This window comes from Cetorhinus maximus, chromosome 19 (genome assembly GCF_964194155.1).
Source record: "Cetorhinus maximus chromosome 19, sCetMax3.hap1.1, whole genome shotgun sequence".
NCBI lineage: Eukaryota > Metazoa > Chordata > Chondrichthyes > Lamniformes > Cetorhinidae > Cetorhinus > Cetorhinus maximus.
The window spans coordinates 84,394,165-84,420,467 of record NC_135897.1 but is presented as its reverse complement, the minus strand read 5'-3'; the positions used below and the strand labels follow the sequence as shown (position 1 = coordinate 84,420,467).

Sequence of the window (26,303 nt, the reverse complement as noted above, 5' to 3'; positions counted from 1 at the left end):
TGTGGGCCTTTATTTTAAAGGGAATGGAGTATAAAAATAAGGAAGTCTTGCTAAAACTATACAAGGCACCAGTTAGACCACACCTAGAATACTGTGAACAATTTTGGTCCCCCTATCTAAGGAAAGATATACTGGCATTGGAGGCATTCCAGAGGAGGTTCACTAGGTTGATCCCGGGTATGGAGGGATTTTCTTATGAGGAGAGGTTGAGTAGGTTGGGCCTGTACTCATTGGAGTTTAGAAGAATGAGAGGCGACCCTATTGAAACATATAAGATTCTTAGGGGGCTTGACAGGGTAGATGCTGAGAGGTTGTTTCCCCTTGTGGGAGAGTCTAGGACCAGAGGGCATTATCTCAGAGTAAGGGGTCGCCCATTTAAAAGAGATGAGAAGGAATTTCTTCTCTCAGAGGGTAACAAATCTGTGGAATTTTTTTTTAACCGCAGAGTGCTGAAGAGGCTGGATTCATTAAGTACATTCAAGGCTGAGATAGACAGATTTTTAATCAGTCAGGGAATCAAGGGTTAAGGGGGAAAAGACAGGAAAGTGGAGTTGAGAATTATCAGATCAGCCATGATCTCATTGAAAGGCGGGGCAGACCTGATGGGCCGAATGGCCTCCTTCTGCTCCTACGTTTTATGGTCTTCCACATTTATCAAGTGCTCAGAAATATCAGGCAACATTCCCCGAAATGCACATTGCTGAAACAACCATTGGATCAAGAATTTAAAGAACAACTGTCAATAGAACAAAATATTAAAGTGTAGAATCCTACAATAATGACTTGACTTCAAAAAGAAAGCACTCCATTGCCTGCAAAATGTTTCAGGACCCCAGAGGTCATGAAAGGCGCTAGATAAAAATGCAAGTCTTTCTTTTTCTCTCTCCAAGACTAACAAAACTGGACACACGTCCTACTAAAGTGCAATCCTACCTTCCCCAAGCTTTTACAAATCTCTCCTTTATCATGTGGTAAGGGCCCAGGCATCACAAATTAATCTGCAGTTCATTAGCAGAAAATATCTCAGTCAAGGCTTTAGAAATGCAATCCATGGAAAGAATAGAAGATGTCTCAAGGTGGAATGTTGATGCTCAGTAAATGATATGAAACAAGAAAATTAATCTGATCAAAATTCATTGCAATGAGTTATTCAACTATTATCACATACAATTTAAATATTTGACAGTTAGAAGGGAATAGAAGTCAAAATTATTTTGCACATTCATAACAGCTATGCATAGAAAAATGTAATTGGTATGCTTCTGGAGAGAGAGAGAAGAATGAGGGCTACGGAGAGAAAGGGGGTTAAGATGAATTCAAATCAGGCAGACTTGTTGATCCAAATGGGATTTCTATTCCTAAACTTCCTATGAGCCTATATATTAACAGTAAAATTCTAACTACAGCAATTTACATTCAAATATTATTTTTAAAATCCATCTAAACAATAAAATGTTATTTTTCAGAACAAAAATGCAGAACATGAGCACAGATTCTCCCAACGCGACCGACTGTAAAGATTTGGCGTACACCAAAGTGACAAAGGTGGTCCTTCCAGTTTTGTATTTCTTTGTTTTTATTGGAGGGTTACTGCTGAATGCACTGGCCACCTGGATCTTCTGTCACATTTCAAGTCAATCCAGCTTTGTGGTTTATCTCAAGAACATCGTCACCACTGATGTGATGATGCTCATCACACTTCCTTTTAAAATCCTGTCCGATTCACATCTTGGACCCTGGCAGCTGAAAGCATTTGTGTGTCGCTACAATCTCGTGCTCTTCTATGGCAACATGTACCTGAGCATAATGTTCCTCGGCCTGATCAGTTTCGACAGGTATCTGAAGATAGCGTGGCCCACGAAAAACTTCATGGTGCAAAAGGTCATCTTTGCCAAGGTCATTAGTGCAGGTTGTTGGGTCTTCATAATGGGCAGCGCCGTGATCAGCATCATTTTGACAAACATGCCCTCCGCAGACAAAATTACAACACAGTGTTTTGACTTTAGAAATGAGCAGAGTAAAAATTGGTATCAATTCACAGCTATTAAATGCCAAGTTATTTTCTGGATCACTTTTGTCCTCCTCATGCTGTGTTATTCAGCCATTTTTAAAAAAATATATTGGTCCGATCAAAAATTACATAAGGACTCAAGCAACATGATAAAGAAAGTGAATCGTAACATATTCAGCACCATGGGTGTCTTCACCATCTGCTTTGTGCCTTACCATATCATGAGACTCGTCTATAAGAGACCAAACAATCAGAAAGGCTGTACAACCTATGACACACTGTATTATGCAAAGGAGTTCTCAAAGCTTCTGTGTGCAATTAATGTTTGCCTTGATCCAATCATCTATTTCCTGCTCTGCAAGTTATTCACCAAGCTGCTGTTTAAAAAGATGCGAGTAAAACAAGGTCACGAAATAGAAATGTCTTTGTGAGACATTGGAATTCACTGCCAAATGCTACGTGCACTTAACCATCCAGCTCTAACAAGGCAATCACCTCCAAGTTCCTACTGGTTCCCTTGGCCAAATCATTAGATTTTACGACAAATGCTATGTCAAGCCCATTACTGCTCCATATTGGAGAGACAGCAGGAGCATTTCCAAAAACCTACGCAAGCGACTAGTCACACAACTCAAATGTCCAAGCCACATAAATGTTTCATAAGGGCGGCTAGAATGTTTGGGAAATTTGCAACTAACTCTTAATCCCAGAACTTTCAAATTTGCAAATTAATAACAGTATGCACTGTTAACACACTGTTAAATTTCCAGCAAGATTGGGCACCACATGTTTGCCCACTAGCCTTTTTCCTAAACTGAAACATGGGTGAGAACACGTGTACATCCATAATCTAGACACAGTCCGCTGTGTATATTGCTTATAAGGGCCACAAAGCACTGTCTGACTACCTGTATTTTCTTCTATTGTGACACTGGGGGAAGCTGACTGCACATTTACTGACATCTAAAGATCTGATGGAGGCAGTGAAGTGCATTGCTGATTAATGCTCCTCATAAACATTCTTCAGTAGCAATAAAATTTGGCCTATATTTAAACCCCCCAGATCCTATGGGACAGCTGCTTGTTTCCAACATTTGCTGTCCTTAGCTCCTACATTGATGTTAAGACATTATCATCCTGTCTTTCATTTTATTCAGCAGTCACATTCCACAGGCCACTCCTTACTAACCTTCCTCTTGCAGCAGAATGGAGTGAAGGGGATGTGGATCTGGACAGAGAATTGAACAGACTCCCATGTCAGTATGCCAAGACGATTTCCTTTTGGGTGATGCACTTGCTTATTTTGATTTTTGTAAATGATTTGAAATTGAATTAAACATTCTACTTTGCACTTCTTTGTTTAGACTCTGTGTGTCTCAGTAAGAATTCTTCAACTGAACTGCTTGAAGCATTGTTGCTTTCCCTATTCACACAGATCCCAGATCCCCCATAGACAGCGCTATGTCAAAAATGGCTCACTGATTACTCTTGGCTGTTGCATTAAAACCCCATTCAAGGTCTGTGATCCGCTGTAAGTGTAATTAATGGACAAGTGACATTCCTTGGTCACTGCTGCAAAATCCGGGACAGTATAGGTGGTCTACCCGAGTGCAGGTCCTCTGTTCATTTCTCCATGCCTCGTGGTCTTGCATTTTCCTTTTCAGTTGCTTGTAGGAGTCTCACATGTTCATTTTCAAGTTGTCCAACATCATTATTCTCTTCTCCCTCTTGGTCTACATTCCTCTAATCTTCCTTCTCTCACTTCTTCAGCACGTTCTCATGCCTTAGAATGTCAGTCCAACACTGTTACCTTTTCTTGGTGATATCTGCTAATAACCTTTCTTCCTCCACCATCCTGAAGTATTCTTCACCGCTTGTGTTCGCACCAACTGACCCACTCCATCCTTCTCCAGAGCTACATTTCACAACTGTCTAGTTTTTGGATGTCCGCTTTTCTCAGTCCATTTCTCAGCCTCAAATGTAATAAGGCATTTAAGATCTCAACTGATTCTTTTGCTGTGCCATTCTTGTTTAGGGAGTATGTTCTTTGCTATTGCTATTCTAGCTCTGATTTCTTTAGGGCAGTAACCATCTTCTGACAAGATGTTTCCCAGATACTTAAATTGTGAAAGCTGGTCCAGCTGTTGATCGTTTATCTTGACCTCTGCTTTCCTGCCATTATTTCTTGCAATCTTCATAACTTTGTCTCTTTTACATTAATTTTCATTGCGTAAGCATTTTACTACTTCACTCAGTCTATCTGTAGATCTTCTGATGTGCTAGCCACTTGGACCTGATCATTTGCAAATCTCACTATCTTCACCAAGCAACCTCCTACGTCAACACCTTTCTGTACTACAGCTCAAGCTTCTTTTATCATGCCTTCCACATAGTTGTTGAACAGCAATGGTGATAGTAGACAGACTTATCTCACCCTGAATATGACTGAATATAAATTATCAAAACACTGTACAGAAATAATCCTTAAACTCTCTGTAGCAAGTGAAAGAGCTAAGGGCAGAAATGCAATTTCCCTGTTGCTTCACTGAGTAAACTGGTGTTGCACACAAGGGCTGTGAAGCTGAAAATGATCACAGGGTCAATTCTTGGTCTATGCTGAGTTCGCTGATCTCATGGAAAGTATTATAATTCTGGGCTAGGAATGGAAGCAGTCTGAGTCGGAGTCAACTGGGACTCTTGCTCTCAAGTGTTATGATGGATCCCTGCTGAAAGACACACATGCAAGAACAGCAGCAAGCTATAGAATGATGCCTTCTGTAATGAATAGTCTATCTACTCTCTAGCTTCTAGCCTCACAAGTGAAAAAGTACCAGATAGCTGCTGGACTCCCTGGAATCTCATTCTGGTGAGATTCGGGAGAAATGCAACAATATTTAAACAGCATTAAAATGCACAAGAAACTCCTAAGGTTTATTCAAATGCTTTAACTTTTTCTTGCTGTTGCTAACATATTGCTTCAATGCTGTACTTAGTGATTCAAATTAATGTATGAGAAGTGCCCTATTGGGTTATCACCACATCTGTCATCCCAACGTTCAGCCTCTTGGGATTTTTATTCTTTCCTGGGATGAGGGTATCACTGGCCAGACCAACATTTATTGCCCATCCCTAATTGCTCGAGGCAATAGTGGTAAGCCGCCTTCTTGAACCGCTTCAGTTGACCTTGCACGGGTACATCCAGAGTGCTGTTAGGAAGGAAGAGGGAAGGATCGGTGATTAGGTCCAAGTCAGGATGGTGTGTGGCTGGAGAGGAACTTGCAGGTGGTGGTGTTCTCATGCCCCTACTGCCTCTGTCCTTCTAGGTTGGTGGTCATTGGTTTGGAAGGGTCCTTGTGTCCCTACACAGGCCATCATTTATTGCCCATGTCTAGTTACCCTGGAATGGTGGCAGGTTGGCCTCTTGAACCACTGCAGTCCATGTGATGAGGCAACTGAACAGCTTCTTAGGCTATTTTAGGAAGCAGTTATGAGTCAACCACATTAATGTGGGAATGGGGTCACAAACAGGCCAGACTGGACAATGGACATCAGTATGTCAATTGTTTATTTTTAAACAATCTGACTGCTGTATTTTACTGCTTTAAGCTCATTCCAGAATTATTTTCTGAGGTGAAGCGTATGGCATTTTTTTTTTGTCAGAAATGCAGGCAGTTTGGGGACCCACAAGGCCCCACAATTAGCAGTGGCCAGTTCATTTGTTACTTGGTTGCGGTTCAAGAAGGCGGCTTACCACTATCGCCTCAAGGGCAATTAGGGATGGGCAAAGAAATGTTGGTCTTGCCAGCAACACCCACATCCCATCAAAGAATAAAAGTCCCAAGAGGCTGAAAGTTGAGGTGACAGATGTGATGATAACCCAGTAAGGCACTTCTCATACATTGGCACAGACACAGAAGAAATTCGAGTTGGAAGGGAGTAGGTAGGGTGTAAGTGCTGAGGCACACAATTAAATGTTCACAGATGTGCTACGCTTTCGAAAAACTATCAAAAATGCTCAGTGGAGGGTCAAGCCTCAAACTAACCTCTCAAGAGAAGATAAAACCTTGTGAAATTTCTCCACGACCCTAGAGATAAGAAAAGCTCAAACTCTAGTATCAATATTACACCAAATGAGACATCAACAAATATCAATATAAGCCCAGTTACGAAGGCCAGTCCGATCTTGAGATACACAGCTCATTATCATGCATGGCTAGCACATGACGTCGATAAAAATTATACTGATTGATGCCATCTCTGGGTAGCATCCTTACAGGTCAATAACAGGTTGAGATAAAGAATGCAAAACTGCAGCAGGGCAGTCAGTGTTTGATTATTGAGTCAGCTTTCACATTATAATCTCCAAGGTTCAGGGAGATGAAGTTCAATGGGTAAGTGTAGACAGATTAAAGATTCAATCGTTCATTAGGAATATCAGCAGTGCAAATCAGTCAAGATAGGATAAAGTGAATAGTAACTTTGGACAAACATTTCAAAGTTTTAATTCCTTAAATCATACACATATTTCCCTCTCATGTTAGTTTGGGTGAATTGTAACCGGACTGTTCGAGGAAATGGAGTATATCTTTCTGATACTTAACACTCTCAACTCAAGCTCTACCTGTTCATGTTACTCAATAGATCAGTGCAATCATAATGTAGCTCATACGGTCGCACTGTACACAAACATAAGCACTAATAACATGCAACCTGAAAACAGAATTAATTTTGCTGAATGCCTGTTAATTTTTTGATATTTGACAGTTCAGCTGATCTTTAGTTATCTTCAATATTTCCTTGATAGGTTGAAACACAGAGTTTAATTAGGACTGCACTGGAGCATCAGGCTTGAACATAAAAATCAAGGCTGACACTCAAGTGCGGTACTGAGGGAGTGCTACACCATTACAGCTGCCGTGTTTCAGATGAGACGTTTAACTGAGGTTCCATCTGCCCTCTCAGGTGAATGTAAAAGATCCCCATGACACTATTTTCCAAAGAACAAGGAGCCTTGAATATCACAAGAACATATTGTCTTGAATATTGCTGAAAAAATAAGAGACATGTCAAAGCTTTTCATTTTATACTCATCAGGACACTTCGCAAGAATACCAATATAAGGGGAAAAACAACAATTTATACTGTGTGAGAAGAGAGTGCTGATTGGTTGGCAAGTGGACTTTGATTGGTAGAGGCATTGCCATGGAGAATGTACCAGTGATCACGACTGACAGTTCACTGCCAAGCACTGTTTGAAATTTAAACCAGCAACTTGGCCCTGATTGGTCAAGGCATTGCCCTTAGGAATGAATCAGCGAATGGCTGTCACTTATTTTGTTTAGCTGAAACAGGCGCAGTGTGTGTCCATGTTTTTTCTGTCTGCAAAGAACAGGACCCTGTGTATTAATATATATATATGTAGCTTCTAGTACAAGCAAATGCGCCAAACTTTCAGCCTGACTGACAATCTTAAATTGGTTGTCAGCGTAATTCTTAGCAGACTGCTTGACAACCAATTTAAGATCATCAGCAGCAGTGGTCCTAGCCAATCCACAACATCTGCTCTCCCTACCTTCAGCTCTCTGTCCTTTCCAACTGTACAACACAATCAGTAACACAATCTCTGCTCTATTCTCAGAGACCTGCGTCAACACAAGAATCTGTTCTAAACTGTCAAACAGAAAACTGCACCATTCATGGAGAGCCTACCTTGCTTCCTCTCACCTGAATTGTGTGTGTTCTGAACTGCCTACCATAAAGACAGGCTGAAGAACCACTACAGTTAACTTTCCATTTACCTTTTTCCTTCTTAGCTTTTCATCCCCATGGCAACTTCAGGTCACATGGGCATTTCTTTGAACCTAATGATGTCATAATTGGGAAATCAATTAACCATCTTTCAGAATGCTCCCCAGTTTCACTTTAGTCTTAAAAGGGGCCACTGCGTAAAAAGAAAAATTCAGGCTTTTCCCAAAGCACATTTGATCTTGGTTACGTCATCAAAGAGCTGGACAAGCACTTCTTACCAGCCCGCGAGGTGGGGCGTACAAGGGTGAATGAATTAAATATTCTGGTCCGATCTCTCCTGGAGGCTCATTTAAGAACAGCGTGACACAGGCTGACAATTTGATCACCTGCTTACTTTGTGCCATGAAGATTGCTGCAGTTTTGTTTGGAGGGAAGCAATATGGCTAAAGAGAGAGCAAACAGTCACTTAGAAACAGGATCAAAAAAAAAAAGTATATGAGAGAACAGTGCTCACCCTTTTCTCAATATACTTGGAAAGCTGAGTCTAACGGAAGAGCACGGACTGGAGTAAAGGAGAATGCTGGCGACAGAGATTCTGGAAGATGGAGCATATACTACAAATAAAATGTTAATTGAAATTAAAGCTTTTACATATGATTGCCCATTTGGTGTCTTTAATACTTCTTTACCTTATGAAAACTATTTTAGGGTCAGAAGCCTGTCAATAGTATCTTCATTTATTTGGCAACATCATCATCATTTCAGAATGGAGCATTTACGCCTGAAGTGCTAAAACCTTAGAAATTGGCAGTCTTAGCTGCTTTAAGAACTAAAATTCAGTGTGTTTTCGCTGTAGGCCAGAGGAGTGATCAGTTGCTGTTTTAATGTCCACGCAGAGCATTTCAGTGTTTGGGGACCATTTCATGAATTACAGACAAAATCTTTCTAGGTTGTTCCACAAAGTTGCCTGGTGCTTTTTACCCAACAGAAATAAACCCTGTTCGACCCGTAACACAGATATTTCGCGTGTGCGTTGTTAATGGAGAAGACAGGAGCGGAATGCTTATGATAGGAGATCAGCTGTTTCTTACACAATCTGTCCTATTCTCCTTTTCCATCATCCAATGGGTGATCAATCAACAGCTGTCAACTTTCTACCCTCCGAAAGTGAAAATTAAATTCCTTTTGAAAAGGATGAAATCGACAAATTGGAGTTATGTAGCACCTTTAACATAGTAAAAAAATCTCCCAAGGCGCTTCACAGAAGTTGTTCAAGCAAATTTTGATACCATGCCACAAAAGGAGACATTAGAAGGGGTGAGCTAAGGAATTGGGTTTAAGGGAGCGCTTAAAAGAGAGAAAGGTAGAATTAGGGAGATGTTTAGGGAAGGAATTCCAGAGATGAGGGCCATGTCAATTCTACCAATACCATTGTGAAACAGGATAAAATGCCATAAAGGAACACAAATCGAGTAGTGTAGAGACCTGGAACGGTTGTGGGGCTGGAGGAAGGGACAGAGAAACTGAGAGGCAAGGTCATGGAGAGATTTGAAAACAAAGATGAGAATTTTAAATTCGAGGCATCACCGGACTGGGAGCCAATGCAGATCAGGGATGATGAGTCAATAGGACTTGGCCTGAATGAGGATATGAGTAGCCGGGATTTGGATCAGCTCAAGTTTATGGGAGGTGTAGCTAGCAGAGCATTTGGAATAGTTAAGTCTAAAGGAAACAAAGGCAAAACAACTGGTTCGACATAATAGAAAATAACAAAATAAACTGAGCCACAGCTGATTCATCTTACACATCTCTTGCTGACCAGTTACCTATCAGCGCACTAGTCAGATGAAAACTATGAGATACACCTGGCTCCATTTAAATAAAATGCCTTTCATTTCCCTCATGAAAAGTGACGAATTAACAAGCGTCAAGTATTTCAAGCACTTCTTTGATTTTACCAGGCTGTTGTTTTCTGTAACTCGGGGGAGAATTTTCCTCATGTCGGGTGGGCCGAGCGGGAGCGAACATGGGCCCGATCACCGCCCACGCCGCCATTTTACGTGGGCGGGCTAATTAAGGCCGGCCCAGCATATTTCTCGACTCCCGAGGATAGCGGGAGTGGGTGGGCACCAGCGGGCATGCACGGAACGCCGGGTCCAATGGCGACCCGGCAGCCTGTTTAAAGGCCTAGCACAATGGCCGGTATAATGGCTCGCCAGAGGGCTTCTGTTGAGCACGCAAGTCCGGAGGGCAGGCCAGGCCAGAGGGTAGGGCAGCGGGGCACTGTGCCCCTCGGTTCTCAGGTGAGTGCCTAGCTGCCCTCCTGCAGGAGGTGGCTGCGCGGCGGGAGGTCCTGATTCCGAGGGACGGGAGGCGGAGGCCTCCCCACCTGACCAAACGTGTGTGGGAGGAGGTGGCCGAGAGTGTGAGCTCCCGTGATGTGATGCGACGCACATGGGTCCAGTGCTGAAAAAGATTCAACGGCCTCCTGCACACAGGAAGGATGAGAACCATGTTGCCTGAAGTCACTTAATGCAGCCGTCACCCTTTCCCCCACAACCTCAACCCCGACCGACTCCACGCCCACCCACCCGCTCCCCCCCACCTCCCAGAAACTCTGAGTCCAGTTACTGCGTTGAATTCTTCACGGCACGTATCCCTCGCTGGGTGGGCCAGCAGATATTGCCCATGCCTAGTTCACCCTGAGGGTTGTGCTGAGATGGGTTCCGCACCCGCAGCATGTGTGACACTGACACCCAGAGTATAGAATCAGGGAGGGGGGGAAATTCAAGGATCTGCACCTAGGCATAGTGCTGGAACTGGGAAGCATGTCAAAGTCAGGGTGCTAACGTGCTGGGAGGGGGGAGCTTCCAGGTGGGGGGGGCACCAATCCATCTGGTGCCCTCCGCGTTCCACGTGCTTGTGCCTCCTTGGCTTTGCAAGGTTACACCTTGTGCTGCCAAATGTGATGGAGGCAGCATTTGGGCGAGGGGTGGGGTCAGCCCTGGCTTCTTTGTGTGAGTGTGCGGCAACTGCGGGGTAACGGAGATCTGGAGCCCTGCAATGTCCCACTCCGGTTGGGTTGGCAGGGATGAAATGGGAATCCAGGTACAGGCTGGACCAATCAATGCTCTTCCCTCCTTTTCAGGAGAAGACTGCACACAATGCCACCAAGCGGATGCAGACTGGCGGAGGCCAGGCCCAGTTGGCCATCTTGACTCCTTTTGAACAGCAAGCCATGGATCATGGAGAGGCGCCATATGCGCCCAGGTCCACGAGCAGCCCCTAAATATCGGGATGCTCGCCCAACGTCACCGCGCGTCATTTTACAATTGCGAGGCCCGCCCAACCCCCCACCCCACACGCCAACGGGAAAATTCTGGCCTTGGTTTCACTCCAAGTTTTCACTTTGCCATCCAGGCTGTCTTCATTACAGCTGCACATAAATCTCTATTCGCCTTGTTGTACACCTATTTGAATCTTCGCGTCCAGCCCTCCACATTGTAAGATTGAAGATAATCTACCCCATACATCAGAATTACTAGTAAATTTTCGATAGCACTGCCGATGGTCAGTGGATGATTACAAGCAGGAGGCCATGCAGTTTGCACCTAAAAACAGGTCAGATCCAAGTGATGAAGAACTTGAAACAATGAAGATTCAAAAAGACTTAGGGGTCCACGTATGCAGATTATTAAAACATCATTAACAAGTACAAAAAATAAGCAAAAACGGCTAATGGCATGTTGGCTTTTATATCTAAAGGACTAGAATACAAAGGAGTAGAAGTCACACTTCAGCTATACAAGCCCCTGATTAAATCATACCCGGTGTACTGTGAGCAGTCTGAGCACCACACCTTAGAGGGGATATGTTGCCCTTGAGGGGAGTGCAGCATGAATTTACCAGACTGTTATCTGGACTCCAAGGAGAGATTACACCGACCAGCATTTTATTCCTGGGAATTTGGAATATTGAAGGGTGATTTAATTGAAGTTTCCAAGGCTTTAAGAGAAGCCAATAGGGTAGGCAGAGAGAAACTACCTATGCCAGGAGGGGGTCTAGGATTACAGACATAGGCTAAAAATTAAAGCTTCTTAGGAGTGAAGTTAGGAGACACTTCTGCAAAGGGTGGTTTGAAGTTTGGAAAACTCATCTACAAAAAGGTAGCTGATGCTGGGTCAATTGCTAATTTTAAATCAGAAATTGATAGGTTTCTGCCAACCAGGGGTATTTGCCCAATCATAAGACCACCTATTTCCACCCCCATAACACTGTCTAACCTTCTTTCTGCCTCAGCCCATCTGCTGCTGAAACCCTCATTCATGTCTTCGTTATCTCTAGACTTTACTATTCCACTGCGCTCCAGGCTAGTCTCCCACGTTCGACCCTCCATAAACTCAAGGTCATCCAAAACAGCAACCCATGCCATAACTCGCACCAAGTCCCGTTCACCTACCACCCCTGTGCTCTCTGACCGTACATTGGCTCCCAGGCAAGCAACATCTTGGTTTTAAAATTCTCATCCTTGTTTTCAAATCTGTCCTTGGCCTCATCCATTCCTATCTCTTCAATCTTCTCCAGCCCCACAGGCCACACTGGAAATGGCCAGAAGCAGGAGCAATTCCATTTTCTTGTCTTGGGACTTCCATAGTGAAACCACCAGTGGCGCTACAGAGCCTAAATTCACTCTGCTAGGTAAAAAAGAGTGAAGAGGTCATGTTAGAACTTTATATCTCACTGGATAGGCCTCGGCTGGAGTATTGTGGACAATTTTAGGCACCATTCTTCAGGAAAGATGTAAAGGCCTTAAAAGATGGGACAGAGGAGGTTTAACTGGGATGTAGGCAAGGATGAGAGATTGTAGTTATGAGGAGAGGTCGGAAAAGTTAGGACTGTTTCCCCTGGAACAGTGAAGATTACAAGGTGATCTAATGGAGGTTTTCAACAAGATGAGCGGTTTTGATAGAGTAGATAAAGAAGAAATATTCCCTCTGGCGAGTGGGTCAACAACCAGAGGTCATAGATCAAAAATAATTTACAAAAGATCTAGAGGGGAGACTAAGAGAAATCTTTACAGTCAGAGTTGTCGGGATTGAGTGGTGGCTAATTCCATAAATAAATTGAGGAAAGCACACAAGGACAAAAGGAATAGAAAGGTTTGTTGATGGGATTTGAAGAAGGGTTGGAGTAGATTCACGTGGAGCATAAACACTGGCATGTGCAGCTTTTGGGCAGAATAGCCTGTTTCTATCTTCTTATTTCAACTCCTTGTGGAGCTAGTTCCACATTCTAACTACTGTCTGGGTAAAGAAGTCTCTGCTTAGTTGTCTACTGGATTTATTAGTGACTATTTTCAATTTATGGTCCCTGGTTCTGGTCTTGCCTGCAAGTGGAAATATCTTTCTGCAGCTACCTGATCAATCCCTTGTAATAATCACTAACTTCTCTATTAGGTCACCTCTCAGGCATCCCTTTTCCATAGAAAAGAGCTCCAGCCCGTTCAACCACTAGCACCTGCTAACGGGCATTCAACACTACACACAATACCCGAATCATAGCCTAACCAATGTTTTTGTATAAATTCCTTGTCACATCATTATTTTTATTGTAGCAATATAACTTTGTATGATAAACTCGGGGAATTAGTGAGCACAAGTCATTCCATTTCAGGGCAACATCAAGTGTCCTATTCCACCAAACTTCTTTTCATGTATTCTTTCATGGGATGTGAGCAGCGCTAGTGAGGCCAGTATTTTTAGCCCGTCGCTATTTGCCCTTGAGAAGCCACTTTCCTGAATCGCTACAGTCCATTCTGTAGTGGTTTTGTACAGCTGAGTGGCTTGCTAGGCCATTTCAGAGGAAAGTTAAGAGTCAACCACATTGGGTTTGGAGTCAGGCCAGACCAGGTACAGGACAGATTTCCCTGAAGGACATTAGTGAATCAGCTGGATTTTTACAACAATCGCCGCTAGTTTCATGGTCACCATTACTAAGACTATTTTAATTTCCAGATTTTCAAAATTAATCAAATGCATTACTTAATCGAGTTTAAATTCAGTTCAAATTCAGCCAGCTGCCATGATGGGATTTCAACCCAAGTCATTTCCAGCATCTGCAGTATTTTGCTTTTATCCCGAGAGCATTAACCTGGGCCACTGGATTTCTAGGCCAGTGACATTACCACTCTGCCAACATCTCCCCGAATTTAAGAGTATTTCTCGAAATGATCGAATACGACTAAGTTATAATACGTGCCCACAGAAATTGACTTCCTGGCCTTAGCTGTGGCAGGAAATTATGATCAGCTAACCTGACTAGCAGAGTGACCAATAGGAAGAGAGGCACTTTGTCTTGTATGCACAGCAATCAATTCAGCAACGTGAACAAACCAGGTATCAAAACTTCAGTAAGTACCACTTAATGTAATATTCTGATTATAATTGCTACACGTCTACGTTTTTATTTTGTCATGTGCAAAACTAACGCTGAACATTTTGTCCAAACAATTTGCTATTTGACAAAACAGGAATATGACTAGTGACATTTTATTTAACATGTCGGATTGGATGCAAACAGGGTTTGAGACTGAACAGCAGCACGGTTCACTGTGCTGTAAAACAGAAAGCTGTTTCTTGCAACTCGTTGCCACAAAACAAGGAGATTGCACTTGAATGGGTTTGATAATAGATTAAAGACATAGCGGTGGTTTTTGTTCGTTAAATTTCTGCATGCCTTGGTACAGATTCTGATGCGAACAGCCACAAACTGAAGGGTTTCTTCCAAGAGGTAGAAACACCGCCAGGTTCCCCGTTTTTAAAAAAAAAACTTCAGCTGAAGTTCTATGTGCCCATTGAACTGAATACAACATTCCTTTCTTCAGAAATCTGCTAACATGTCCAGGTAAGCCTGAGAGAAGAGGAAAAAAAGGATGCCGAAAGAGTGTTGAAAAGCTGGAGTAGAAACAACGGAAGAAAATGCTGCAGGTACAGCAGATTGACTAACATTCGGCTAAAGAAAATAAATATTTCACACAGGGACCCTTCGCCATCATGGTGAATCACCCAGATGTTAATCAGTCTTTCCAGCTGCTGATGGACACTGTGCTGTGTATTTCCAATATTTTTCTGTTATCACCCTTCTCCGACAGCTGGTGAAATAGTCAAACTTTTCAGAAAACTCAAACTGCTATGGAAAATCTATTAACTATAAGTTTTAAGTTATAAAGTGACGGCAGCAGACAGTAGTGAACCAGTTAAAGAATGCAACAATTTCAGAAATTCAGTAACGTGCTACTTTGACTCAGCATTGCTTTCAGGTTTATCATGATAATGGGCTGCGCTTGGGAATCCAGGTCGCAGGCCATTATTCATCGAGGTGAATGTCAAAGTACAATCCCAGCTACCACTTAGGATTTTAAGTTGATTCTTCCCTTCGCTGTCGCTCAAAGAAAATCCTTAATTCTTGATCAAAAACACACTTTATTTATACCATCTGATAACCTGTTGCTCTCCATTTTAAAACCTTGGGAAGTGAGAGCACAAGCCTATCATGATTAAAAATAATTTTTGAAGAGGAAGCCAAGCTTTGCATGCATGAGTTGTGAACGGTTTAGCCATAGTGTACGTTCACCCACCTTCTGGTGGAGTTAATGTACTCAGTGATTCATCGGCTGAGACTTGTGTAAATGCTCCGGGTCTAGCTGCGGTCTATAATTAGCCTAGCTGAGACCTACTTTACTGTACTCTGCAATAAATGAGTCGCTTAATGAGTCTCATGGAGAGGATCTACAAACTCACCCCCTTGGCTGAGGAACAGTGCGCAGGTGTTCAGAAAAAAGGAGGATAAAGGACAGGAACAGAAAAAGCGAGCGATTAAGAAGCCAGATGCTCAGGATTGTCGGCATTCTAATTTGCAACTTCACAGTTCATTTCTTAGAGTGAGGGTTCAGAAATGTCTAAAATGTAGTTTGATTCTGTTTGAATAATTCACTTCTTCAGCCCATGTTAACATCAGAAAAGCTGCTCCATACCAGTCCTATTTTGGCTCATGCCCATACAGATTTGCATGGGAAGTTGGGTCAGGGAACCAGGGTTACAGTGTTATACAGCCCTGTGTCCAACATACACTCCTTGTGTGGTTCTCTGTTCGTTATGTGGGATCTGCAACAGCAATAGAAGATATGTTCCCTTTTACAACTTCATCTGCAAACTCATGAACACCAGAGGGGAGGAAGTTGAGGGCTAACTTTGGTTAGACCAACTTTTTTTTAAAGTTTTCTTTGCAAGGTTAAATACAAGCAAAAAGCGTTCTGAGAATTAGTAGATGGCTTTTCTACAGAAGAGCAGTTACGTTTCCCACGTTCTCAGCATCTTCAAGTCAGCAGGAAATTGATTCTTGCAGCAGAGAAAGTAGCCATTCAGTCCATCGTGTCTACCCTATCACTATGCAAAAGCTATCTGTTTAGTCACAATCCCCTTGTCTTTCCTCATAACCCTGCAATTTTTCCGCTAGGTACTTATCCAAGACCTTTTGGAAAGTGGCTAGTGAATGATCTTCCACCACTCCTTCAGTCTCTTGCTAAGGGTGGTTTGATGGCTTCATGCTGTTCTCCAATAGCTCTTGCAAATAGTAATTCTTCACATGAGGTTGGACAGTGAAGTTTGGTAGCCTCATCAATAATGGAGTGCAAGCCTAATCACATCCTTACCCAACTTACACCTTCTGCGATTTTACTCCTCCCTTGTCCAAAGTCACTGAGGCTGACTGTAGTGTCCAGTTGCACCCCTGTGTGGATCAATTTACTCATCACAGAGCAAACCCCGACTCTGGTGCCTTTCTGGTCTGTACAGCTCAGTACCGAACAGGCAGTCCACATCATTTTTTAATCATAGAATCTTGGAACGTTACAGCACAGAAGAAGATCACTTGGCCCAACTTGTCCATACCAGCCAAGAAGTAGCCAGTGAGCCTAATCCTGCTCTCCAGCACTTGGTCTGTAGCCTGGCAGGTTACGGCACTTCAAGCGTACCTCCAATTACTTTTTTAAATGAGGAGATAAAAAACTGTAAAAAAAAAAAATTCCCCTGAATTGGTTATAAATTGAACACCAGAAAATGATCATAATTTAAATATTTGAAGAATCTGCCGTTTGTAACATCGCAATTGCAGGTTTGGCAAATAAAATGTGTTATAAATAATGGCCGATTTTCTTTTCATTCTTTCACGGGATATGAGCATTGCTGGCTAGGCCAGTATTTGTTGCCCATCCCAAATTTCCCTTGAGAAGGTGGTGCTGAGTCACCTTCTTGAACCGCTGCAGTCCATCTGAGGCGTAGGTACACCCACAGTGCTGCTAGGAAGGGAGTTCCAGGAATTTGAACCAGCGACAGTGAAGGAACGGCAATATATTTCCAAGTCAGGGTAGGGTGCGGCTTGGAGGGGGACTTGCAGGTGGTGGTGTTCCCAAGCATCTGCTGCCCTGGTCCTTCTAGGTGGTAGGGGTCGTGGGCTTGGGAGCTCAAAACTGAGATCCCTGTTTTAACATGCAGTATCTGTCACAACTCTTTGTCACTTTTGTTTTGGTTCTAGCAGCAGACAGGAACACAGTCTGAACAAAAACCATATTGGCATTTATTTCACTGGATGTTATTGCGGCAAAAATCAGAGGCTGACCAACTAATTGGCTCTACCACCAACCCTCAGATGCTTCCATGGATACGTCTACAGAAATCTACGCAAGTGGGGGTAGAACAAACTACACAAGCATGGCAAACAATCACAGCGACTCCACTTGTGTTTACTTTTCAAAAGGCTTCACAATATTTACTGTTACTGCCTATACATTTATTTGTATAACTGGATTCATTCTCAACAGCCTAGCATTTTGGGTGTACTTCTGTCACATCCCCAGCAACAATGCCATTATAGTCTATTTGAAGAACCTGGTCATAGCTGATTTCCTCCTGGTCCTATCACTACCGGTAAAAATCCTCAGAGTCAGTGACTCGAGCTCCACATCATCCGTGAACAGAATTTACTGCAATTTTTTAGCGTGCATCTTCTATTTGAACATCTACTCCAGTATTTTCTTTCTAGGGTATATTGGAGCCACCAGATACCTGAAAATCGTCAGACCGCTCCAAGTATATGCATTTCAAAATCTGAAGGCTGCCAAGCTTCTCTCTCTGGGAACTTGGGGTGTCCTCCTCCTCTTTGGAAGCCTCTTTATGCTTTTAATAAATATGGAAAGTCAGACAGTGCCACAAAACTCTCAGGTCTGCATACAAGTTGAAAAGCAACAGGTTGTGTACACATTTACCCACATTATTGGCCTGATCATATTTGTGTGTGTGTTAGTTGGACTTGGCTTCTTTTACTTCCAGATTTCAAGACAACTCCGCCGGTCTCCTTGTACACAGTCACTGGGAAAGCAAGCCAAGGCAAAGAACAATATTCTAATCCTGTTTGTCGTGTTCTTGGTTTGCTTCGTGCCTTACCACACCATAAGACTTGCTTATGTTTTAAGCCAGACAAACTCCATTCTGGACTGCCACTGGAAAAAGATTTTGTATTACGCTAAGGAATCTTCCCTCTTACTGTCAACGCTTAACTCATGCTTTGATCCAGTGATCTACTTTCTGTTTTGCAAGGCATTTAGATCAAAGTTGGGCCTGGGTAAAAAAGCAAAGGATTTACCCCTCAATGATATTTCTGTCCCTGCTAATGCATCACATAATGTACTCAATTAATCCATACATTTTCACATCAGCAGCGAGAGGATCTGAGTTTAATCCCCCAGTGCACTGGGCCCATAAAGGTCACTTCCTCAAAAGACCACATGCAAGTTGACCAACCGTAAGTCATGCCCAACCATGAAACATAGAAATAGAAGTGTGCCATTTAGTCCTCGAGCCTTTTCTGCCATTCAATTAGATCATGGCTGATCTGTGACCTAACTTCACATACCCAACTTTACCCCATGTCCCTTAATACCTTTGGTTAACAAAAATCTAGCAATTTCAGATTTAAATTTAACAATTGATTGAGCATCAATTACCATTACTCAATCAAAAACAGGAACAGAAATACCTGGAAAAACTCAGCAGGTCTGGCAGCATCGGCGGAGAAGAACACAGTTGACGTTTCGTTTTCACCTGTGCTCTTCTCCGCCGATGCTGCCAGGCCTGCTGAGTTTTTCCAGGTATTTCTGTTTCTGTTTTTGGTTTGGATTTCCAGCATCTGCAGTTTTTTTGTTTTTACCATTACTCAATCTCCTGACACATTTGTTTTTTTTACAAAAAGCCAACATTTTAAACTGCTTCAGTATTTACGTTTTGACAAGACAGAGGCAGAGAGAGATGTCACCCAGCGGGTAAGAACTCGCTGTTGGACTCCACATCCAACACAATGGATGCATCAGAACTATTGTGTCGCTTCAAGTATTTGATTTGGTTTCTCTCCCTAGCACACATGATTCCATTATTACACAGTCAGTCACAGAATTTCTTCCATGAAATTTGTCCACACAATAGTGATCCATTTTTCTGGAAATCAAGTCCAAAACCAAATGTGTTTCTTCTGCCCTTTATTCCCCTTTGAGGCTCTCTAATTTGAGCTGAAGTAATTCTGTTAAATCCACAATTAACAGCCTACTAATAAAGCTTCATATTTTGAAAGCTCAACAACTGGAACAAGTAACATGTTTAAGGTTTGTCTGATGGTTGACTGTAATTTACTTTCGTTGGCAGAGAACTTATGCAATTTTGTGTATTTCCATTGACTGCTGCGGGGAAACTTGAGATATTTCACCAATGGGTTTGACAAATGTTGACCATATTTGTAATTTAGAACTTCTTTCACTTGGTCCTCAACCACATCCGAGGCTTTCAAAGATATAGTGCATAACTGCTGTAACATCAGATAGAAAAAAGAAGTGTGAAGCAATTCATTTTGGTAGGAAGGACAAAAAGCGGCAAAATAAAAGGTACAATTCTAAAGGGGGCGCAGAAGGAGGAATCTGGATGTACATGTACACAAATTACTGAAGGTGGCAGGACAGGTTAGAAAGCAGTTAATAAAGCATGTGGGATCCTGGGCTTTATATATTGAGCCATAGAGTACAAAAGGAAGTTACAATGAACATGTATAAAAACCCTGATTTGCCTCAGCTAGAATATTGTGTGCAGGTCTGGGCACCGCACTTTGGGAAGGATGTGAGGGCATTAGAGAGGGTACAGCAAAGATTTTTGAGAATAGTTCAGGGATGAGGAACTTGGCTACATGGATTGGAGAAGCTGCAGCTGCTCTCCTTTGAGAAGAAAAAATTAAGTGGAGATTTGATAGGGATTTTTCAAATCATGAAGGGTCTGGACAGAGTAGATGGGGAGAAAAAGTGTTCCCGCTGACAGAAGGGTCAAGAACAGATTTAAAGTGATTGGCAAAAAAAAACGATGACATGAGGAAAACCTTTTTTTTTAAACATGGTGAGCAGTTGGGATCTGGAAGGCACTCCCTGAGAGTGTAATGGAGACAGATTCAACCAAGAGTTTACAAAGAGAATTGGAAAGTTATCTGAATAGAAAAAAAATTGCAGGGCTATGGGGAAAAGGCAGGGGAGTGGAACTTGGTGAGTTGCTCTTGCAGGAAGCTGACAAAGACACAATGGGCTGAATGTTCCCCTTCTATACTGTAACCATTCTAAGAGGAAGAGAGCCTGGTCCATGTGATCACTGGGTGCCCAACAGACCCGATGGAACACAAGAAAATACAGAACCACAAAAAGCTGCAGTCTACCATGCAAATCTCAAAAATAATTACCCATGCAATTGCCCATATTCTCAAATATCTTTCCAATCCTTTCTTGCTTTTATTCTACATTAGACTTGATCTGATGATCAATAGTGAAGCAGGGCACAGACCGTTGACCTCAAAGAAAGCTGCCCACAAAGATTTAGCAACGGGGCATGGTTTTCCCCTTTCCTGACATTGGTTTGAATCTCATGCCAAGACACAGGGATCTCCAGAAATCCAGCCATAGTGATGTAATCAAGCAGGATAAGCAGCCATTCATGTTAAAATATTCCCACAGACAGCAAAATAGCAAGTAAAAACTACTGAATCCCTTCACATTCAATTTTTCAATATTATGTTACAGATAGTGAAATAAATGATTGGGACACACATGAGATTAAGGTAAAAGCTCAAGTATCACATAAATCTTTTTAAAAATTACAAAATGTTTTTATCATACGGCAGAAATATGACATTTAACAATTATAACAGCCAGTGAGGCTGTTTAGTAGCAATTGTGAACTAAACGTGCCATTGAAAATGCCATTACACCTCATTCAACAAGGTGTAACTTTATCAAGCCTTTTTACAGTGAGACTAAGAACATAGGAGTTCTCATCAGTTCAGTGATTTCTAATTGACTGTATTCTGAAGGATCTCAGCAGCGCACCCTATGGGCAAGCACAGAATCACTGACGACAACTTCTGGATTTCCGCATTTAACCGTGCACGCACAGGCGCAAGGAGTTGCTTCAGTTTCAGAGGAGTAATGATAGTGAACGCTGACTGCTTCACCCTCATTTCCACTGCAAAATCCAGGCTATCGTCTTCCTCCTCCAGGCAACTGGGCAAACTATTCTACATCTTCATCAGCATTCCACGACACAGTTATATATATGTGAACAGTCTGTCTTACCATCTTTCTTCAGCATTTTAATATCTGTTTGGGTGCCGCTTATAGAATCATGGAATTACAGGAGGAGCCTATTTGGCCAAGCAAGCCTGTGCCAGCTCATTGGAAGACTTAATCAATTAGTCCCATTCCCCGGAACTCTGTAACCTTTTTCCTTCAAGTATTTATCCAATTCCCTTCTTTTGACTGCTGTCACTGGATCTGGTTCCACCCACCTCTTCAGTCAGTGCATTGTGGATCATAATAACTCACTGTGCAAAAGGAAAAGGATCCTCGTTTCACCTCTGGTGCTTTTGCCAATGATCATTAATCTGAGTCCTCTGGTCAACAGCCCTTTGGCAACTGCAAACCATTTCTCTTTACTTGCTCTAACAAAACCATTCATGATACTGAACACCCCTACTACATGTTCCCTTAACCATTTCTGTTCTAAAGAGAAGAGCCCCAGAATCTCCAATGTCTCCATGTAACAAAAGCCCATTTTAACATTTTTTTAATAAAGTTTCCCACACCAGAAACTTATGCAATGACACAGCATAGAGGCCATCATTCAGCCTGTCATGCCCATGCTATTGGCGTTATCCTATTAGTTTTTTTTTAAACAGTTGCACTTGCACCTGTTCATTTCCATTACATTATTCTATGAAAACTGACACGGTGTAATCATTTGATCACTCCTTCATCCTCCAAAGGCAACTTGGCTTTCTCCTTAATTGACCCTTCCTGCTGCCTGTAATTATTCATTCAATTTATATAGTGCTTATAAAAGCCTTTATTATTTCCCATTTTTATCACTTGTTCATGCTCCTTTTTGCCTTTCTATATGTTTTGCCACCATTTTCTGTGCTCTATTTTCTTTTGCATTATTAACCCAAGTCTCACTTTCTTTTTTCTATTCAGCCAAGACATGTCACCTTTTGTGCATCCCAGTGTGGGAACACATCGAGTGTCTTGTTTAATCGTCTCTTGTTCAACGTTTTACATTGAACATATTCTCCTCACGTTACCTTTACAATTCCGATTGCAGAAAGCATAAAAGTCACTTCCTTACTTTTCTAACACACGGTGCCATCTGAGTTCAGTCCTATAAAACAAGAAGCTACTGTGCAAAGAGTGAAATCAGCTGACTGAAAGCTCAAGAAAGGATACTATAGTTCCTCACATTAGTCATACAGTAATTCCTCTTTCCTAGAAAGGAGGGGACAAGTAGGAATGTGAATTTAACTAGCGCCTCATCTTATTCCCGTGACATCTCAAAGAACCAATGACATGCAATAACCAACGTTTTGAGGGTAAACGCGGTAGCAGATTTGGACAAAAGATCCCATCATAATCAGATGAGATCAACAGCCAGCTGATCTATATAGAAAGGCAAAAAGGAGCATGAATGAGTGATAAAAAAGGGAAATAATAAACGCTTTATAAAGTGAAAGATATTGGATGTGGAAGCATAAATTGGCCAAGATACCACAAGAACTCCCTGCTCTGCTTGGAATAGTGGCAGAAAAATATTACAACTAAGAAAATTGCCCTGTTCACCTTCATTGTTTTCCATTTCTCTCCTGGTGCTTGACAAGGTGTTTACTAAAACTCGCTTTCACGGCCATATGTCCTTCCTCAGTGACTAACTCCGTCTCCGACTTACCCCAAGTGGATTCCAACGTCCACAAGCTTGCCATTTCAACACTCCACCCTGCTCTCATGCCCACATGTCCATCCTTGCTGCAATGTTCCAGTGAAGCTCAATGCAAACTGGAGGAACAGCACCTCATCTTCCAACTAGACACTCTACAGCCTTCCGGACTTAACAATGAGTTCAACAACTTCAGATCGTGAACTCTCTCCCCCATCCTGACCCCTTTTCGATCCCCTTTTTTCAAATATTTATTTTTAAATTTTTATATATTTTTTTTCCCACTTATTTCTATTATTGTTATTTTTAAAATGTATTTCCAATCATTGTTTTATCCCCACCTTTTAGCCTATTTCAATATTTTCTCCCACTCCGTCCTCTCCCCTCATCCCACCCCTACTAGGCCATTTGCAGGATTCTGAAATTGATTTTCTTCTGATCAAATTGGATAAGGAGGCGGTACTTGAAAACTTTAACATAACATTGAGTTACCTTCCAGACAAGTGTCAGTGTGATTTGGGAAAGCTATTGCAGTCATACAAAGCTATTTGTGGAAAAAAAGTTGGGGAAGGGCAGACTTAGCTATATATGATGTATCTGTAGAAGTTTCATCTTCGGTAATGCAACATCCTTATCGATTAAATCTGGTAAAGTTGTCACAAGTATAGAAAGAAATTGACTTCATGCTTCAAAATGATATCATTGAGTCTAGTTGCAGTAACTGGAGTTCACCTATTGTACTGGTACCGAAACTGGATGGAACACAAAGACTGTGTGCGGACCATCGAAAGGTGAATGTGGTGACAAAAATGGATTCATATCCGATACGATGGTTGGGGGATTATATTGAGAAAGTGGGACAATCGAAATTTATCACAAAGATTGACATGCTAAAGGGATATTGGCAGGTACCGTTGTCGGAAAGAGCAAAGGAAATATCAGCTTTTGTGATGCCAAATGGACTATATCAATTTAAAGTCATGTAATTTGGTATAAAGAATGCACCTGCGACATTTCAAAGACTGAAACAAAGTAATTGCAGGTCTAAGCAAGTGTGCTGTTTATATTGATGACTTAATAGTTTTCAGTCAGACGTGGGATGAGCATCCACAACATCTGGAGGAGTTATTTACTCAATTACAAGAAGCTAATTTGGTGATGAACTTGGCTAAAAGTGAACTTGCAAAAGCCTAAGTCACATATCTAGGCTATAACACTGGACATGGTAAGGTGGCTCTGAGGGATATGAAAGTTAAGGCTATTATGGATTTCCCAATGCCTATAACAAAACAAGAAGTTTTGAGATTTCTGGGTATGAATGGGTTTTATTGGAAATTTGTATCAAATCTGAGCAGTGTGGTTGCTCAACTCACTGAAGCAAAATAAATAAAAGAACAACAAGTTTCAATAGACACAGGAGTGTCAGAAGGCATTTGGTAGTTTGAAAACTATTAACTGCGACACCAGTTTTGACAGTACCCGATTACGCCAAGCAATTTAGGTTGGCCTCCAGCCTGTAAGCCTCGAGTCTATCTACAAGGACCCAGTGCTGAAAGAAACTCATTTTGAATGCAAATGTCCAGAGTATGCTTTGCCAGGGGTCTGTTTAAATCTGTGTGTTTTCTTGGTGCCTTAACATGGTGGGGGGCGGGGGGGGGGGGGGGACTGAGAGTCAGATTAATTAGGAGATTTTTGTAGTTATTATAGTACTAATTTTGCAGACATATGTACGTGCTTACAATCTGTCTTGTATTGATAAATGTTTAATTTAGTTTTATAAAAAAAACTCTCGAGACTCTGTGGTCTTATTACTGCTGAATTCAAAGCCTACAGAACAAAACATACAAATTGCAAAAATAGGTTATGACAGTTGTCTCAAGTTTCCCTCCGGGATTTGAACAACTCAGACTTTACCATTGGCTGTGTCATAATGGACAGGATGATGCACCAAATCTATCAAAGGAACAATTTCTAGTTAAAGGGACTCTGACAGGGGTCAGAATGACTGAAGTATATATTGATTCCTGGTGCTCCAACCATTACAGAACAGGAAAGGAGACCTGGGAAGGCTGCCCCTTTGGGTCTTAGAATCTTACCTGGAGGACCTACTGTTGCATCTGAGGAAGTGCACCGAGGTAGTCTCTCCCATCCCAGGGAAAGATAAGGCCAACCTCACCGACCAAGCAGGAGTGAATGGAAGAGGCTGAGGAAGTCTGCACCAGGAGTGTGATCCCTCAAACCTGAAGACAACGTCGTAAGAGGGTCCAGGACCTCAGGAGGGCGAGGAAGTGGCAAAACACTTTTGGGGGCCAAACCCCACACCCTGACTTCCCCGCCATTCTCCTATATAATACTACTCACACCAACATACCTTGCAGCTCCCCTCGTTCCCTCTACCCAGACACCTTCTCACGTCCCATTTCACCAGCCAACACTCACACTTACTCTTATCTTTGTGCCACCTCACTCCCATGTCTCATAGTTATCCTCCACAAATCTTGCCCTTTCTTCTTCTCCACAAAATCCATTTCTCACACTTGCAACCCTCTGGTTTCTCCTGTTACAGCAGAAGAGAGCAAAGGACTCCAGAGAGGAGCCGAGAACAAGGGGCGTAGGGGCTTCAGTCCAAGCCACAAATGTTGTAATGAGCAGGACACACTAATTCAGTCTAGTTCTACTCGGTTCCAGTATAGACAATAATCTATGGATTACCACCAAATGTGAGCTTTATTTTTTGCCTCAAATCACACTGTTTAACCCCAATCTTAATGCTTTGAACTAGTGCACAAAAAGCAGCATTTTTCCCACTTTTAATCTGTCAGATGCCTCTGTAACCTTAAATCCCTATCAGATTATTCTTCAGCCACTTCTGTTCCAGAGAAAAGTGTTCCAACCTCTTCAGCATTTTTTAAAATTCGTTTACGGGATGTGGACGTCGCTGGCTAGGCCAGCATTTATTGCCCATCCCTAGTTGCCCTTGAGAAGGTGGTGGTGAACGGCTTTCTTGAACCACTGCAGTCCATGTGGCGTAGGTACACCCACAGTGCTGTTAGGGAGGGAGTGCCAGGATTTTGACCCAGTGACGTCGAAGGGCCGGCGATATAGTTCCAAGTCAGGATGGGGCGTGGCTTGGAGGGGAACTTCCAGGCGGTGATGTTCCCATGTATCTGCTGCCCTTGTCCTTCTAGATGGTAGCGGTCGTGGGT

The 26,303-nt window shown here is 42.3% G+C and overlaps 3 protein-coding genes across 3 annotated transcripts in view; 2 read left to right on the top strand and 1 right to left on the bottom strand.

Annotated features, from left to right (window-relative positions):
• LOC144693984 (mediator of RNA polymerase II transcription subunit 12-like protein) overlaps positions 1–26,303 on the bottom strand; it is a 590,784-nt gene that overhangs the window by 318,505 nt on the left and 245,976 nt on the right. The window lies entirely within an intron of this gene.
• On the top strand, positions 1,474–5,011 carry LOC144694271 (P2Y purinoceptor 14-like). The gene has a single exon (XM_078564611.1). The coding sequence runs from the start codon at positions 1,474–1,476 to the stop codon at positions 2,440–2,442; it is 969 nt and encodes a 322-aa protein (XP_078420737.1). The 3' UTR covers positions 2,443–5,011.
• Positions 17,399–18,551, top strand: LOC144693992 (P2Y purinoceptor 14-like). The gene has a single exon (XM_078564275.1). The coding sequence runs from the start codon at positions 17,473–17,475 to the stop codon at positions 18,508–18,510; it is 1,038 nt and encodes a 345-aa protein (XP_078420401.1). The 5' UTR covers positions 17,399–17,472; the 3' UTR covers positions 18,511–18,551.